Consider the following 17,854-nt stretch of genomic DNA (forward strand, 5'->3'; position numbering starts at 1 on the left):
ATACTCCGGTATTCCATCCATCCATTTTAGATGCATCATCATGTCAAACACATGACACCAAACATGATGAGTACCCGGCCTCTAGCTATATTTTTACTGGAAAAGAGAAAGAAAAAAAAAAGTTTATTACCGTGGTAAAAGTAACAAAATGACGGGCTAAAGTTTTTAGATGGGAAAAATATGGTTTGGTCCTTTATAGGTGGTCCCATGTTTATTTGGTCCTTTCAAAAATCACATTTTTCATTTAGTCCATAATTATTTAAAAATATTAAAATATCTAAAATACCCTTTTTATTTCTTATTTCTTTCTCCTCACATAGTCACGTGAGTAATTTTTTTTCTCTATTCTTTATTTTCTATATTAATTTCTCACTCTTCTTAACTTTAATAAATAAAAACTTAAAAATGAAATATCTCTCAAGATATAAGTCGAAAATTAATAAATTGTATATATTCGGAAAGCATTCGACGATAGCTTTCCAACGAGTACCATTGTCGCTATGTTTCGGTGCTTTTATTTTTTTTCGATATAATAGTAGTTCATTTCCGAGAATGAACACTATTTTTGAACATGTTGTTCATTCTAGTTCTAGCAGTTCATTTCGTAAAATGAACTCGTATATACTAGCAATTTATTTTGTACAATAAACTCATAATAGTAGCAGTTCATTTCGTAAAATGAACTCGTATATACTAGCTACTTTTTTTTGTAGAATAAACTCATAATATTAGTTCAATTTGAAGAATGAAGTCGTAATGATAGTTCATTATTATAGTTCTTATTGAAGAATGAACTCGTGATAGCTGTTCTTAATTTGGAGTGAACTCATAATAGTTATTCATATTGTAGGATTGATAATTCATGTTGTAAAATAAACTCGTAATAGTAATTAAGAATGGTAGTTCATATTGTAGAATGAACTCGTAACAGTTGTTCATTATGGTAGTTCATTTTATAAAATGAACTCGTAATAATAGTTCATTATACCAGTTCATTTTGTAGAATGAAGTCGTATGATAGTTCGTTTTGTAGAATGAACTCGTATGTTATTTAATACAAAGAGTTCACTTTTTGGAATGAACTAACGAGCATGATAATTCATTAAACTAGTTGATTTTGTAGAATGAACTCGTATAATAGTAGTTCATTAAAGTAGTTCATTTTGTAGAATGAACTCGTATAATAATTCATTTTATAGCTAAAAAATAAGGCAAAAATACAAAACTCCGAAACATAGCGACAATGGTACTCGTTGGAAAACTATCGTCGAGGACTTTCCGAATATATAAAATTTATCATTTTTGGACATATGGTTCAAAAGATATTTATGTTTTAAGTTTTATTTAATTCTTTTAATTAAGAGAGAGAAAAAAGAGAAAATAATATTTTTCTTAGTATTTGGTCTTAGGATCAAACCATTATTTTCTAGGACCAAACAATAATATAAGGGTATTTCTGCCACCAAATAATGAAAATTACATCATCCATGACATCACCCTAAGACCAAACTATAATTTGTAGGACCAAACTATAATATATTTTCACAAATAGAACCAAACAGACACATGACTGAGTCAACTGGCCTAGACTCTCTCTAATATATTTCCTAGGACCATATGATATTTCCTACTTTTTAGATCTGAAATTTGAAATTCAAATTTCCCGCCAAAACTGTATTGTCTCTCTTTTTTCTCGATGAACTCAATGAAAGAATAACAAATATCTCGTTTCTTTATTTTTTAGATTTCGGTTCTAAGACTAAACTCTCTCGCTCTCTCTCTCAATAATCTCCATATTAATTTTTGGTATGATTTTGATCTCTGTAGGTACCAAAAAGATCTTTCCGCCAAATCTTCTTGAGCAGCAGATACTTCAGAGGTTATCCCAAAGGATTCTGTTGATTCTATTTTTTCTTTTCTCAATTTATTTTGGTGTGACATTTTCACAAACATCTTATGTTCTAAATCTCCAATATCTTGATTTTGTTTTCGTAGCCGTGGAATGATGATCTTCAGGCAACAGGAGGGTTTCAGTTCCAGGACCAGCAACTGCTTTTACTTTTAGCTTCTCAGCGCCTCAATGATTTTAAGGTAATTAATTACCAATCTCAGCTTTCCTTGTTTCTCTAATTCTTCCAATAATTTTCTATAATCAATTTTAGATGTTATTTTCAATGCTATAGGTTTGTGATTACTTTTCTGGTTGAGCTTGTTAAAATAATTGCTCTTTTTTTTTTGAACATCTGTACAATTTGGAGAGTTTTTCTTTTTATCAACATCTTTCTAGAATATAGATACTCTGGATAAGCTAATTGATATTAGTCAGAAAGTGATTTTGGGTAGAATATCTTCCACAGATTGTATGGAGATTCAATCTTGTATTTATATGAATTACATATTACATTATTTAAAACTGTAAAACAGAAATACTAGGAGATCCTAGATAGTAGTCGGAGAAGGTTATAGACCAGACTTAGTTTTGATTTGTTGAACTGTTTCCGAGCTTTGTGCAGATGGGTGTGACTGATTCATTATTTGTGATGACACCCTCCCTCAAGTTGAACCGGAGTTGACGAATGTTCAACTTGTCTCTTATTTGCTGAAACCTTGGTGAAGACAATCCTTTAGTAAAAATATCAGCTAGCTGATCTCTACTGCTGATAAACTTAACATGAAGTTGTTTCCGAGCTACCCTTTCACGTACAAAGTGGTAATCAATTTCGATATGTTTAGTGCGCGCATGGAATATGGGATTGGCAGTGAGGTAGGTTGCACCGAGGTTGTCACACCATAGGGAAGGTGTAGGAGAAATAACACCCAATTCGACCAACAAGGACTAGATCCATATAAGCTCAGAAGTGGCAATAGCTACATCGAGATATTCAGCTTCTGTACTTGATTTTGAAACTGTTTTCTGCTTCCTAGCACTCCAAGAGATGAGATTACCTCCAAAATAGATGCAAAACCCACTGGTAGATCTCCGATCATCAAGACTGTCTGCCCAATCTGCATCAGAATATGCATGAAGTGAATAATCCTTCCCAGGTTTAATGAACATCCCATAGTCAATTGTTTGCTTCAGATATCGCAAAATTCTTTTCACCAACTCCCAGTGTTCTATATATGGCTCATGCATATACTGACAAGCCTTGTTAACAGCTACAGAGATATCAGGTCGTGTAATGTGCAAATACTGCAAGGCACCTACAACACTTCTATATAGTGTTGCGTCTGAAATTTTTTTAGTTCCCAGTTTTTCAAGTCTTGTATGGGCAGCCATATGAGTGCATACTGGTTTGATGCCATCAAGTTTTGTGCAACGCAACAGATCAGCTATGTATTTCCTTTGCGAAAGAACCAGTGATTGTCCTTGTTTCAATACTTCAACACCTAGAAAATAAGACAATGCCCCCATGTCCTTCACTGCAAATTCATTACCCAAATCTGTAAGTAGGTTATCAACCAGATGAGAGTCTGAACCTGTCACAATGATATCGTCTACATAAATCAAAACATATGTCACTGATTTTCCATTCTTTTTGATGAACAAGGAGGAGTCTGCAATGGAAGCCGTAAACCCTAGCTTGAGAAGATAGTTGCTGAGGCGAGATAACCACGCACGCGGTGCCTGTTTAAGGCCATATAAAGACTTATGTAACTTACATACGTGATTAGGATAGTTTGGATCCACATATCCAGCTGGTTGCCTCATGTACACCTCCTCCTCCAAGATACCATGTAGAAACGCGTTCTCCACATCCAGTTGACGCAATGACCATTGATTCATGACAGCAAGTGAAAGAACCATCCTAATTGTGCATGGTTTAATCACCAGAGAGAAAGTTTCACCAAAGTCGATGCCCTCTTGCTGGTTAAATCCTTTTGCCACCAAACAATCCTTGTACCGCTGTATCGTCCCATCTGGGTTTCTTTTTATTCGATAAACCCATTTTGAACCAACTATATTCATGCCATCCTCATACTTGACAAGTGAATATGTGCCATTACGAACCAAAGCATTAATTTGAGTATCCATAGCATCTATCCACTCAGGGATTGTACATGCTTTTGAGTAACATGTTGGTTCCATAAAGTCTTCATCTTGCAGGGGATGTTTGGTGGTGGTGAGACACAAGTTATGAATGGGCTTTGAAATACCAGCTTTTGCTCTAGTCATCATAGTATGCTCTGGAATAACTGGTTGATCTGTTGACTGCAAATCAGGTGAGTGTGCTGGAGGTGACTGAGATGGTGAAGGTAGCACAACATATGATCCTGAAGACTACTGAGGTGTGTTATATGGAGCCGATACTGGTGAGATTGGCTGTTGTATCAGGTTGTGGCAGCTGCAATGGCACTGACTGAACCGACATAAAAACAGATGAGCCAAATATATCTGTGCTTGTACATTGAGATTATGGACTTACCTCAGGAGCTTGCTGTTGAGGAGGAGAGAATGGAAAATTGGTTTCCTCAAATTTAACATGTCTTGATATATACTGTCAATTTGTTGGTAAGTGAAGACAGTTATAACCCTTGTGTGCTGAACTATATCCTAGGAATATGCAAGGTAAATACCTAGGTTCCAGTTTATTGGCATTATAAGGACGATGACACGGATAAGCCAAGCAACCAAAGACACGGAGAAAAGAGTAATCTGGTTTTTTGTTATAAAGTAACTCAAGAGGAGTTTTGGATTCTGTAGAAGACTTAGGTACCCTTTTTATCAGATAACAGCAGTAGTGAAAGCTTCAGACCAAAATTCTTTGGGAATCTGTGCATGAAACAATAATGCAGGACCACTTTCAGTAACATGTTTAATTCTACACTCTGCAAGACCGTTTTGAGCTAAGGTATGAGGACATGAGAAATGATGTTGTATTCCTGAGTTGTTAAGATAAGAAGTGAACTTTTTGTATTCAAGAGCATTGTCAGAATGGAAAATTTTAATTTTATGACCAGTTAAATTCTCTACTTGTTTATGAAACTGTGTAAAGACATTTAAAGCATAAGATAGTTGTACCAAAGGAAAGACCCACGTATAATGAGAGAAAATATCCATTAATAACATGTAATAACAAAAACCATTTCTTGAAGTTTGTGGAGATACCCATATGTCTGAAACAATAAGACTTAATGGTGAGTCATAAGTAGTAGTACTACGAGAAAAAGGTAGACGCCTGCTCTTGCTAATATGACAAGAGTTGCAAAAATCAAACTTCTTATTCAATACTGGAAGTGAAAAATTGTTAATTATTTTTGAAACTGTGCTCAGCATTGGATGACCAAGCCGCTGGTGCCAAACAGGTAGACTTGCAGAGAAAAAGGACTTTGGAGATAACGATTGGTTTATGTCACCTACACCATCGAACATGTACAACCCATTCTCATTCCTTCCCTTTAGCAGCAATGCTCCAGTGGTTTTGTCCTTCACAACAAAGAAATTTGTGTGAAACTCAAAGTAAACATGATTATCTTTGCAAAATTGATGAACAAAGAGAAGATTTGACTTGATCTTTGGCACATGGTAGACATTATTTAAGCAGAATTTGTGATTATTAGATGTGAATACTGCGTTACCAATAGGTGCAATTTGCAAAGTATTACCATTACCAACTCTAACTTGGTTTGTTCCATCATATTCATGAGGAATACACAAGTTCTTGACATCAGCAGTCAAGTGGTGAATAGCTTCTGAATCCGTCACCCACTGAGCATCGGATGAATCACCAGGGAAGGCAATATAAGCTGCAGGAGCCTTGTGCTGGTTTGCATTACTCTTTTCATAGAGAAACCAACAACGATCTGCTGTGTGATTTCGTTTCTTGCATATCTGGCAGAAAATCTCTCCTTGAGCAGCACCTCTCTGCGGTTGTTGAGGTCGACGATTGTTGTTGTTGTTTGGTGGAGGTGGTCCTCTGTGTTGATTGTTAAACCCTCTTGGTGGATTTCTGCTTGAGGAAGCTGAGTTGGAAGTGACAAAATTTGCGATTGGCTGCTGGATCTGTGACAGTTGATGTTCAAGCCGCATCTCAAAGGTGAGAAGATGAGTATTGAAAGTCTGAATATCCATTGTTTCGTAAGCTAATCTTGTAGATTTCATTTTCTGATGATGTGTTCCTTTATTTTGGTATATGCAGGTTACTATCTGGAATACAAAGACTAGTTGCGGAACATGAAGCCATGTGTGTTGAATGCTGTGGTGTGCTGATGGATGTGTGTTGCTTATGCCTCACAACTATCGGCCCACGGCTATGGTTTCAAGATGTGTGCTTAATGCAGCGGTATGCTGATGGATGTGTCGCCTAGTGCTCACAACCTACGGCCCGCAGCGTTTGGCTATCAACCCGCGATGTGTGCTTAACACAGCGGTGTGCTGGTGGATGTGTGCAGCTCACTGCTCACAACCAAAGCGTTTGGCTATCATCCCACGATGTGTTCTTAGTGTAGCGGTGTGTTGTTGGGTGTCTGCAGCTCACTGCTCACAACCTACGGCCCGCAACATTTGGCTATCAATTCTTGTTCCTATTCTGTCAAAGAAGCTAATTATCAACTCCAAAGGTACAAAGTCTTAATTCCCTGACTATGTTTTACTAAATGTTGCATTAGTCTCGATCTGAATTGAGGATTAGAGTATCTTGTTTGGTTGTTTGTTTTGTTTCTGGCACAAATTGGTTTATTCCATCCAGGGACATGACATATTCTGTAGGGGACTGCTTGGCATTTGTATCAGCCTGCCGCTTGGGTAAAATTTCACCGAAAATAGCCATGTTTAGCTTTTATTATATTGCTTTGTCGACTACTTCCTCCGTTATTTTTTAATAGGTCAGTTTCTATAAATAAATATTTCAAAGAAATAGGCCAGTTTCCTAATTGGGAAAGTCAAATGTTACTTTAATTTTTTGGGACCACTTTTCTTTTAACTTCTTTTGATGACAAGTGTTATGTGGACCATTTCACTTATTTCTTTGGCTGATAAGTGTCATGGGGACCATTTCACTTCACTTCTTTTATTGACAAGTGTCTAGATGACCACTTTCAATAACTAGTTCTCTTAATTTCCTTAATTTTCTCAAAAAAAAAAACTGGCTTATTAAAAAGTAACGTAGGGAGTAGATTATTTGTACTATGCTAGTATATTTAGTTTTATTCTTTCTTTCATAATTAAATCTTGTGTTGAATAAGTTTGACAAAGAAGAAAACACGTTACATGTTAGATTAAATGGTACACATTCTTAACTCTATCTCAATGTATACTTGATTTTCCCTAATGTTTGTAGAAAGCCGAATTTTCTTTTTTGCTTGTTACAGGTCAATCATTCTTGTTCTAGGTTTCTGCCATTTTTCTCGATGAGTGTCAGGTTAGTACGTTTTTTCCTTTACAAAGACATTCAGTAGATATTATCTCATGCATAAACAATTGCTTAAAGGTATAAGCATTCTTTTCTTGCATCAATACATGGTGAGGCAGTGATGGTTAGAGCTGAAAGTCATCCATGTCACATTCCATTTGGGCATAAAAGGCAGTGTCGGAGTATCTTTTTTGTTTTTTTGCAGGTCTTGCCTATGTATTCCTAAGACAAATTCAATTGGCAGAATGCTGGTGACCCGTGGGAAATGCTATCTGTTCCTTTTTTTACTTTGTCTTTTCATAAAATTGTTACTAACTTGAGCGTCCGAGTATCTTTTTTGTTTTTTGCAGGTCTCGCCTTTGTGTGTCTATGACAATTCGTGGGGAATGTTATCTATTTTTTATTTTTTTACTTTGTTTTGCATGAGATTGTTACTAACTTGAGCGTCGGAGTATCTTTTTTGTTTTTTGCTGCTTATATGGGAAACCTGGAGCATATGGAGTTGTAACCCTTCCCTTTTCTGTTAGAGAAGGAATTAATATTTTCTTGGCTGGATTTGTCCCAACTGAGAACCTAAGATTCCGTGACGAATCACTTACTTTCAAGGTAACAATTGTTTCTCACTATATATAGGTTGTTGCCTTCATTTGGGAATCTAAGTACCCAACAATGATTAAAACTCAAGGAAATTTCATGCTTTGTGTTCTGGAGGGAGAATTCACCGATTCCCAATTTATTGTCATGCTTGGTGAAAACGGGACAGGGAAGACAACATTTATCCGCATGCTGGTACATTTCTTTAGAATCATATGTTTTCTATGTGCTTTTTATCGTTCATTTTTTGAAGACATGCATTATATGAACTTGAAATGAGTGGAGTTCTTGATTATGCTGCATGTACAGGCTGGTCTCTTGAAGCCAGATGATGTGTAGAGTTCAGATGCAGAAATAGCTGAATTCAATGTTTCTTACAAACCTCAGAAGATCAGTCCAAAGTTTCAAGCTTCCATCAGGGTGTTGCTGCATCACAAGATCCGCGATTCATACATGCACCCTCAGTTTGTGTCAGATGTTGTCATGAAACCACTCCAGGGAATTAATATTGGTACCACACATTACTTTGGATTTGCTAAAGGTGTACAAGCATATAAGGAATGGCATTACTCCAGGGAATTAATATTGGTACCACACATTACTTTGGATTTGTATGTCAATAAATACATTAAGGAATCAATTACAATGACAAAGAACCATCAACCAAATCGGTTCCTAACTTATTGAAAGAAAAAAAACAACCAAAGAATCACTGAATTAACGGACCTCAAAATGTAGTGGTAATCTAACAACTAATCATCATCATCATGGTCGAACAATTCAATATCAATACCTTCAATTGTAGCCTTGCCATGACGAGGTACAATAGTAACCACCAACGTTTCAGAATCCTCAGCTTCAATATCTTCGAGTAACCTAGTTATGCCTAGTTCCAAACTTGCCTTATGCTCGGAATGATGTGAAAAATGATGACCATGAGGTATTTTCACAAAACTACCAGCCAATTCGCCGAGATCAGGAGCCATAAATCCTTGAATAGGTTTTGTCACGTAAACATCGAATCTAGCCGCAGCTCCGCCTGGAACGTCAACACCCCTGATAAATAGAACCTCAGAAGCGTCTTCTTTTTGGTTCTTGGTACGGGATATCTTTGGCCTCTTTACGATTGCTCGAATTATCTCTGTATTCACATTTCTAGTTTGTGATCCGAATTCAGAAACCGGGCTGAGTTTCAATTCATCTCCACCAGCACTTCTTTTCTTTGCTGCCTTAACTTTCTTGCATTTACGGCCAATGTCTGTCCAGGGAAGCTTTTGGGTTTGGTAACTGAACCGGAGTTGTTCGGGAGTAAGACAATCCTTCACCTGTAATTTGACCAAGAGTTAGTAAAAGAGATATGTTATTCAATTTCTCAAGTTTGGTTTTTAATTCACTAAAAGACATGATGATTAAAGACAAACAATCGTTAAATAAACAGAACTCATGGTGCTGTGCTGTGCTGTACCGTACCTTAACCTTGACAACCTGGCGGTTCTCATCGTAGAATACGAATTCGGATTCAAGCCAGTCATGGTCCTTAAATTCTGGTTTCCCACCACGGAACTTATTGTAAAGATCCCACATACGATCGACATTACCATGGTGACCAAAGAAAATGGTATCTCTAGCAGCTGTGTAGAAGTTACCCATATTATAGTAAGGAGACACAGGAGGTCCAACCCATTGGTGCATCATATTATGTAAATTTTCACAACTTCCTGATGCATTTGTCGGAACAGGTTGACCTGCCCTAAGTGGTTTCCCCATGAACAAAGCTGGATGATGTTTTGATTCCTTGAACATTCTGTCGATTTGGCACATATTAGCCATTATCACTTCGTCGACTTCAGGTCCAACTGGGTTTGGATCATTATAAGCATACTTGTAATCCAACACCGCAGAAAGATGATTCTTATCTCTTGTACCGTCGTGAAGGGTAGATTTTTCGTTCGTGTATATCTTGGGCATCTTCATACCTTGAGGAGTATCCCAGTTCCAGTAAGGAATTGCGAAAGTATCATCATTGATTAGCTTTCCGAGAATTCTTTCCCAGAAGTAGAGATAGTATCGGTGCCATGGAAGGAAAAACCAACTTCCATGAATTTGAAGTAAAGTCTTAGTTCCGGCTTGATCAAAGGCACCGTTACAAAAAGTACAGTGAATGGTTGCTTGTTGCATGTAACTCCATGGATCATCTGGTTTTAGATTTTTCATAGCAGTAATGGCTGCTTCAAATCTTTCGACTTCGAATGGTGTTAGCAAGTGAGCAGGTTTTCTTACTCTCATTGGCTCGTGACTTGACGGCGGCTGAAAGCCGATGATATTTGCAGTGGAGTATGGTGGACAGCAATTGATCTTTGTTTCACCATCTGATGCTAGATGACATTTTGATAGGTCAGGTACAGCTAATGGTGCGCCAAGTGCAGACATGCCTTGGCTCCCCATAGTTGCAGTTGCACTACACATACCTCCTAATCCTAAAAGAACATTTCTTCGATCGACAACATGGTTTACATCCGAGCCATCTTTTTTTTGTTTCTTCTCACAAGTGGTGTAAGACACTCTCTTGCTAACGTGAACTCGAGGTTGTACCGACTTTATCCTATGAAGAGGATTATTGCCGGCGGTAGCCGAGGGTATGGTGGTGGTGGCCAAGTGTGAGAGAGACATGCTTTCCTAACTTGTCTTGTGTTGTTTCCAAATGAAGGAGCGCACATATATGAAGAAAAAAGTATGCTCACATCTTCTTATCTTAATTTTGGTTCAGAATAAAACCTTTGTATTAGGTACAACAAATGCACTTTATGCTTCAAAAAAAAAAATTATATCACGTGGGTGAAGTTATTTTCTTATGCGGAACAACTTGTATTATTTATCATTTATAAATCAATTTAAGAACATGCTTCAGAATAATTAATTGTTAATAATTAAACTACTACGCTCATATCTATTTATCTATATATCTACATATACATACAGAGCAGCCACCTTTGAAAAAAACAGAGCAGCCGTAAATAATTTAGTTAAGATTTTAAAATGGTCAGTGATGGCGAGCTAGGCTGTTCATGCTAGGTTTGGTTTGCTTTATTATATGGCACGCTTTGTAGTTTTATGATTTCTATCCGGACTCCACCAAAACCCACAAGTGCTGGTGATCGGTAGGCTGTGAACTCTTGGGAAATAGCGGATCCTACAACTATGGCAGTCTATTTAAGCGGTGCATCAGAGTTTTTGTAGGTTTTATATAAGATTGTGTAATTTCAGGAAAAGCATCTTTAAAAGTTTAGTCAGTACTTTTGAGTTTAGGGTGCGAAGAATTCAGTATTGTAAACCCACCTCTAGAGAGGTCAAAAGAGCAGGTGCGTGAGTGAGCATATGATACGGGACGTATTAGTAAAGTAAAGAGTATATTTCAAGATATGGCAATATCTTGGATATTTATCAATTTGATATTTTATTTATTAGGATTATTATTTGTTTTGTTAGATTTATCTTCTTTTATGAGAATAATATATTCCTTAGACTAGTTAGGAATGTTCTAGATTTCTAAGTTTATTTGAACATGCTATAAATAGCCATTTCCCTTTCATTGTAAAACAGCTGTATTTTTATCGGATTAATGAAACTATCAAGTTGTTTGGTTAAACACCATTATTATTGTCTTTTAATTCTTGGATTAGAGTCTTTGTTCCTGGATTGGAGTCTTTTATCATCACCATTAAGGAATAGATTCTTCTTTTTTTTATCGCTTCCGCTTGTGCCATATCAGCATACCATTATAACGTCCTACTGTTACTTGATGAATTCATTGACTGCATTGGCGAAGTTCACATGTTTCTTTTTTAAAATCCATGAAGGCAAAGAAAGTCCTTCCAAATCCATGAAGACGCACACAACTCATTGTTTAGCTAATTACTTCAGGCTAATTAACAATCCCATAGGATTCTAAACTCGATTGATTTAATCGCCTGTTTACCTAATAAATTATAATTTGGTCGCTAAATGCATTACCAAACATTATTAGTTACCTACTCCTTTGTACTAATCTACATGTGAAATTCGGCAACTTGTCAACTAAATGCCCATCGTTTCACATTATTAGTTACCTACTCCTAGTACTAATTAATTTATCTTGTGATGACTTTGGCTCATTCAAGTAAAGAATTAGGTAAAGGAAACATGAGATGTTTTGCTCGATGTATCTCTTTAATCATCTAACTGGGTTTGTGCATGTGATACACAACTAATATAACACTTTACAGTGCTGGTTAAGTTTGTATTTAAGTGTCTTTAAGAATCAAATTGAGTAAATATATAACAGTGCTGAAATATTCTAATAAAATGCTAATTCAAACTCTGAGATCATGATGGTTAAAATGGATTTAGTAATCTCTCATAGAACTCGGTAAACCCCGGTGGAAGTCTTGGGTTAAAAAGACCGTGTAACCATCTTCAATACTTTCTCCATTTTTGGAGAAGAGATTTTATCATTATTATTTATTTTATTTTATTTGTTTTTGACCTATTCTCTTTTCTCCAAAGACGGTGGGAGTATTATACTTCAAACTTTATTTTCAATCAGTTGAAAATAGAGTATTCCCTCCATTTCAAAATCATAGACAGGTTTGTGTGTAAATTTACATACAAACCTGCCTATTATTTTGAAATGAAGGTAGTATAAGATAATTGAACCATTGATATATGATATTTCTAACTTACCATACTTTGCTGATATTTCTAAATTTCGTCCACAAGTTAATAAGTTGTGTTTAATTAATCAATGAAGGCATTTTTTTTCTTTTACAAATTTCATTCTAATTGATTATAGATTCGGTGCAGTCATATTTTTTGTTTTTGTTCATCGTGTAAAGTATTTACAGTTGTGTTTTGTTATTGATCAGTATAGATTTTTAGACACAAGTGCCATGCATGACCTGAGTAATTGATTGAATTAATCTAGGCCACTGAAATTGTTGAGCGGAGAAAGTTCTTAAACCATCTGGAGGAGTCTTTAGGGTATCTCTTCAATCCATCTTTCCTGTCTACATGGTACAAACCAAACGTGACGGTATACCCACTCGTAAACTCATAGTTGTCCATCAATGTCCATGCAAAATAACCTCTGACATCAACACCCTCCTTAATCGCTTGCTGAAGGTGATAGAGATGTTGAATGTAGTAGTTAACTCTCTTAGCATCAGTTACCGAATCTTCGATAGGTTCTGTACCGTTAGTTGAATACCCGTTCTCGGTGATATATATAACTGGACTCTTGTATTGCTCCTTTATATAAAGAAGTATCTCCTTGATCCCTGGTGGGTATACGTTTAGCCAAGGCGTAATAGCTGTAGGACCAATAACAGCTCCATTCCGCACATTTCCTTTCTTAGCTTGAGGATCAGTATCGTAACTCATTTCTGTAGCATTTGTTGGTGGATTATTGGAAATACAACTTGTGCTGTAGTAATTCAATCCAATAAAATCAAAGGATCCTTTGATTTGCAGATGCTGGAGATACGTAAATGCTGGTAGGAGGTGTTTTAATATTTCTATCATGTTTTGTGGATAATGACCGGAGACTAAAGGTTCCAAAAACCACCCCAAAGCAAAATCTAGAGCTCTCTTTGTAGCCAAAGCGTCTTCTTTCTTCGTAGAGGCGGGAACCATCCAATCAGTATTAAGCGTTATTCCGATTTTACCTTTTTGAGATGCTTGATATTTTTGCTTGTAAAGATTGGCAGCAGCGGAATGAGCAAGGAGTAGATTGTGGCCAACTATATAAGGCTCAACCCCTGAATTCCCATATGTGCAAAGATGTCGGTTTGAGCACCGACCTGGCGGTGATATTCCCAAGCCATAACCCATATAAATAAAGGTCCAAGGCTCATTAATTGTGATCCAATGCTTGACTCTGTCGCCAAACTCTTTAAAGCACACCTCTGCATAATCCTTGAAATCATTGGCAATGCGAGGACTCAAGAAACCACCATATTCGTTTTCGAGTGATTGTGGAAGATCAAAGTGAAACAATGTCACAAATGGCTGAATTCCATGGGATAAGAGCTCATTAATGAGATTATTGTAATAATCGACTCCTTGTTTATTGACTCCTTTGCTCAGACTCCCACCGGGTAAAATTCTGGACCATGCGATGGAGAATCTATAACTGTCCATACCCATTTCCTTGATCAGCTTTACATCTTCCTTGTAGCGATGAAAAGAATCAACGGCCACGTCTCCGGTGCTATGGTCAGATATCAAACCTGATGACATCTTGGCAAAAGTATCCCAAATAGTCGTACCCCTACCGCCTTCTTCGGTTGCACCTTCATTCTGGTATGCCGAAGTAGAAACTCCAAAGATGAAGTCGGTGGGGAAGTCGTCCCGAAATGGAACTTCTGTGCTCACGTTATGCGCATTGGAACTGGTTATAAGCACATTAACAAGGAAAAAGAAGACAAATGGGTATACCAAATGACATGAGAAGAAATTTCCATGATCCATCATCATTTATCACTTACAAATTTTCTTTCTCCTGAGTCGACTTTAATTCGAAGGTTATATATATATATATGAATCCGCTAGCTGCTTTGCAGTGGCTAACAAACTACCAACTCATTTGGAAGTTCTTTGAGCAGGATGTGTGATGGCTACAGCCAACAATCAACTTCAATTCCCTCAAATCTAACAAGTTAATTTTCATCCATGAATTCACCCTTGTCTAAGGCTACAAATCGGGACTGAACTGAATTTGTTAACGTACAGCAAACTTTTTTGTTAAAATAAATTGTTAGAACTTTATTGTCAAAATATACTTTCTGGAATTAATTTGGACATCTAACGGTAAACGGTTGTTGAGAAATAAATCAGTATCACCTCAACTCGCGCATGAGTGCATGTGAGCAGGTATATATGCATCTCTAACAGCAACTCCTATTTAACAACATGTGCATGTTACTCAACTAAATACGTTACTTAGGAACCAACATCTAGTAGGACGACGGTTACCAGTCAGTCGGTCTCTGGAGGCTAATCAGGAGGTCCGGCGGCCAAGTTTTTCCTACGTAAAAACATTGAAATTTCTTCAATAAATTACGCGTTATATATCATTCTTTTATTTGAATGATGGTCGAGGACTTCGACATGTTCCCCTAGTTTGTCTAATGAAGGAAATTATGCACTACGATTATTGTAGTTTTGAATATATTGAATCGGTGGATACATTTCATCTCTGGACCCTTGATTACATCTTGATTTTGAGAAAATTTTCATTTCAGCATCCACAAAATAATTCACAGCACAGAAGAAAATTACGTAAGAGTTTAAACAATTTAATTTGTATTATCTATACTGTACAGTATATTCATGTTAATTAAAGCAATTTTCTTTTGTTTATACAAGAGAATGAAGAATGAATTCGGTCGTATCAACACCACCAACTCCAAAAGCTTCGAGTCCACAAACTCCATTGCTGCTGCTATTAATACTTGATGATGCTTCCTTATTTGGGACTTGGTTTTGGTGTCGTAGGTTGGCATGGTTAGGAGGATGATAATACATCCTAGCAGTATGTGGACAGTGAGAATGAAATCTTGCTGCAATTCTTACTCCTAAATCTAACATCTCAACATACTTCCCCATCTCTAGAACCAAAATTTGGACAAGTATATATATAATTTATTACTGATATATAACAATTAATAATACAATCAAAAATGAGAAACAAGAAAGAATTTTGATCGGAAAATGAATGGGAATTTGGTTAGAGATTGGAATACATCCGAACCCATGAAATGTCTGGAACTGCTTGTGGAGGAATATGAATTTGAGAGTTTGTTACTCCTTTATTTATAGTAATATAGTATAGTAGTTGAAGTGGTGGCGCGTGAGACTTTTCGCCTCTCTTTCCTTTTACTCTCGTGTTGACCAGAAAGAGAAGCCTACACTACACTTCTTGTTTGGGATGTCACATTTGACTACATGATTTCCGTCTCTCTTTCCTTTTGCTCTCTTTTCGTGTTGACCAGAAAGAAAATCTACACTTTTTGTTTGGGATGTAACGTTAGACTACATGATCATCCACTATCTCTTGTTTATGATTTTTTCTTTCTTTGGCAACAACTATGGATTGATTGATTCTAGTAGTCCATGATATTAGTCAAAGTGTGATGGACTGGAAATCATTGACCTAGCGGTTTCCAAATAAATCAACATAGCCAGCCAGAAACCTTTTACAAAGATGGATAGTCATTAAAAAACATATCCAAGGATAGGCCTGTTAAGTAATTTTCTTTCTAAATAATAAAAATTTCAAAGGATTTTTAATAAATTAATGGAAAACAGGGAAGACGAGGGTTACCCTTGAGCTACACTTAGCTCTGTCCCTATTCGACAAGCATGTGTGTCATGATCTTTCTTTCCTTGCTTGTTCCATCTAGAAATTATCTTCTTTTTAAGTGATCAAGTAATTATCATTTACCACGAGTAATAAATTTTAAGAAAACCTTACAAGTAAAAATCAAAATTTATGCAATAACCGCAAAATTTTACAGCAGTAGCCTTCAGTGGTAATAAATTATGCAGTATCCGCTAAGCCAAGGAGAATTCCAAAATTTACGTACTATTATGTAATTTTCTTGACTATGAATAATAAATTTGTCCTTTACTATGCAAGGACGATCCTGTAATTTCTGGGGCCTAATGCTAAATATATATTTTGGCCCATTGCATTAACGTTGTTAATTAGAAGAGCATTCAATTATAATCGTCCAAAAGTCGATTCTCTTTGCACATTATCTTAATAGCAAACTCATTAATAGCATACGTAACTCGAAGGTTTCAACAGATGTCTGTCCCATATACAACACAGCTAACCCATTTAACCTTTCTTGTGATTGTGGATCGAAGGTAATCTTTGATCAAATGGTAACCAATATAGTTAACAGGACCTTGTAAAGAAAGTAATTTTTTGTAAATGGGTAAATTTTATAGTTTAGAAAGGCTCCAAATTCAGAGCCCATGATCACTAATCAGACTAGGGTTTATCCAAAACTATAAAAATACATACAAAGAGGATAATAAAAGAATTACTCCTAAATAAATAGGATCGGAGGAGAAATAAAAATAAAAATTAAATTAATTAATTGTTTTGAAGAAATAATATCATACGTATATGAGTTTTATGAACCCTAAAAAGCTTGAATAGTTCTTGTTTCATTTTCATGTCACTACACTGAAAATGGAGTTTTGCAACTGGCTCACGTTGTTGCGAATCGGGGTCGCAATTGCATCCAGCTGTTGCTAAAGGGGGCGACACAAATTTTTGCAACGGAAATGTGGTTGTTGCGATTTTCGAGTCACAAATGTTTTCACAACAGTTTTCAGGTGTTGTGGCTCAATTTAAGAACAACTCATAAGCAGTTACGAAATTTTTACTACTAGTTTCGAATTCTTGACTAAATCAACGGAAATTGACCCAGAAAAGTCGTGGTAAAAAATTAGCAACAGGTTTTAGCTGTTGCGAAATTTTTACAGCAGTTGCAGAAATATTTGACTAAGTCAAAAGACTTCCTTTTTATTGTACATATTTAGCAACAGACTTTGGATGCTGCTAATTTATTGCAACAGCGGAAAAAAGAAAGCAGGTTTTTGTTGACCTGGTCAAAATATCCACCACCACCACCCCGGCCCTTACTCCACCAATTCTATTTTATCATGAAACTACCCATAACCTCGTGATTCAATCCATCGATCGATCATATTCTGCACCACTTATACTGACATTGATATGTTCAACGATACATAAGAAGAACATATAAGAAAATTGCAAAAAAAAAAGAGAACGAAACAACTATATGTTCATCTACACATGGTATATATATATATGACTTACTCTTGATTTCAGTAAG

General features: G+C 36.3%; 2 protein-coding genes across 2 annotated transcripts; both read right to left on the reverse strand.

Moving 5' to 3' along the window:
• Window positions 1–8,525: 8,525 nt before the first annotated feature.
• On the reverse strand, window positions 8,526–10,655 carry LOC113344391 (polyphenol oxidase, chloroplastic-like). Its single transcript, XM_026588372.1, has 2 exons — window positions 9,417–10,655; window positions 8,526–9,271 (listed from the first exon to the last, which is right to left on the reverse strand). Exons 1-2 carry the CDS (start codon window positions 10,614–10,616, stop codon window positions 8,699–8,701), a joined length of 1,773 nt encoding a protein of 590 aa, XP_026444157.1. The 5' UTR covers window positions 10,617–10,655; the 3' UTR covers window positions 8,526–8,698.
• A 2,162-nt stretch (window positions 10,656–12,817) lies between these two features.
• Window positions 12,818–14,317, reverse strand: LOC113344310 (beta-glucosidase 11-like). The gene is made up of 2 exons (XM_026588314.1): window positions 13,189–14,317; window positions 12,818–13,134 (listed from the first exon to the last, which is right to left on the reverse strand). Exons 1-2 carry the CDS (start codon window positions 14,217–14,219, stop codon window positions 12,903–12,905), a joined length of 1,263 nt encoding a protein of 420 aa, XP_026444099.1. The 5' UTR covers window positions 14,220–14,317; the 3' UTR covers window positions 12,818–12,902.
• Window positions 14,318–17,854: the final 3,537 nt, after the last annotated feature.

This window comes from Papaver somniferum, unplaced genomic scaffold (assembly GCF_003573695.1).
Source record: "Papaver somniferum cultivar HN1 unplaced genomic scaffold, ASM357369v1 unplaced-scaffold_76, whole genome shotgun sequence".
Taxonomy (NCBI): domain Eukaryota; kingdom Viridiplantae; phylum Streptophyta; class Magnoliopsida; order Ranunculales; family Papaveraceae; genus Papaver; species Papaver somniferum.

Bases quoted from the DNA above. Each gene is read 5' to 3' on its own strand.
- LOC113344391 (XM_026588372.1), bottom strand. From the start codon at position 10,616: ATGTCTCTCTCACACTTGGCCACCACCACCATACCCTCGGCTACCGCC. The intron at 9,272-9,416 runs GTACGGTACAGC...GTCAAATTACAG, and splicing joins GCCAGGTTGTCAAGGTTAAG to GTGAAGGATTGTCTTACTCC.
- LOC113344310 (XM_026588314.1), bottom strand. From the start codon at position 14,219: ATGTCATCAGGTTTGATATCTGACCATAGCACCGGAGACGTGGCCGTT. The intron at 13,135-13,188 runs GTATTCAACTAA...TGATGCTAAGAG, and splicing joins ATATATATCACCGAGAACGG to AGTTAACTACTACATTCAAC.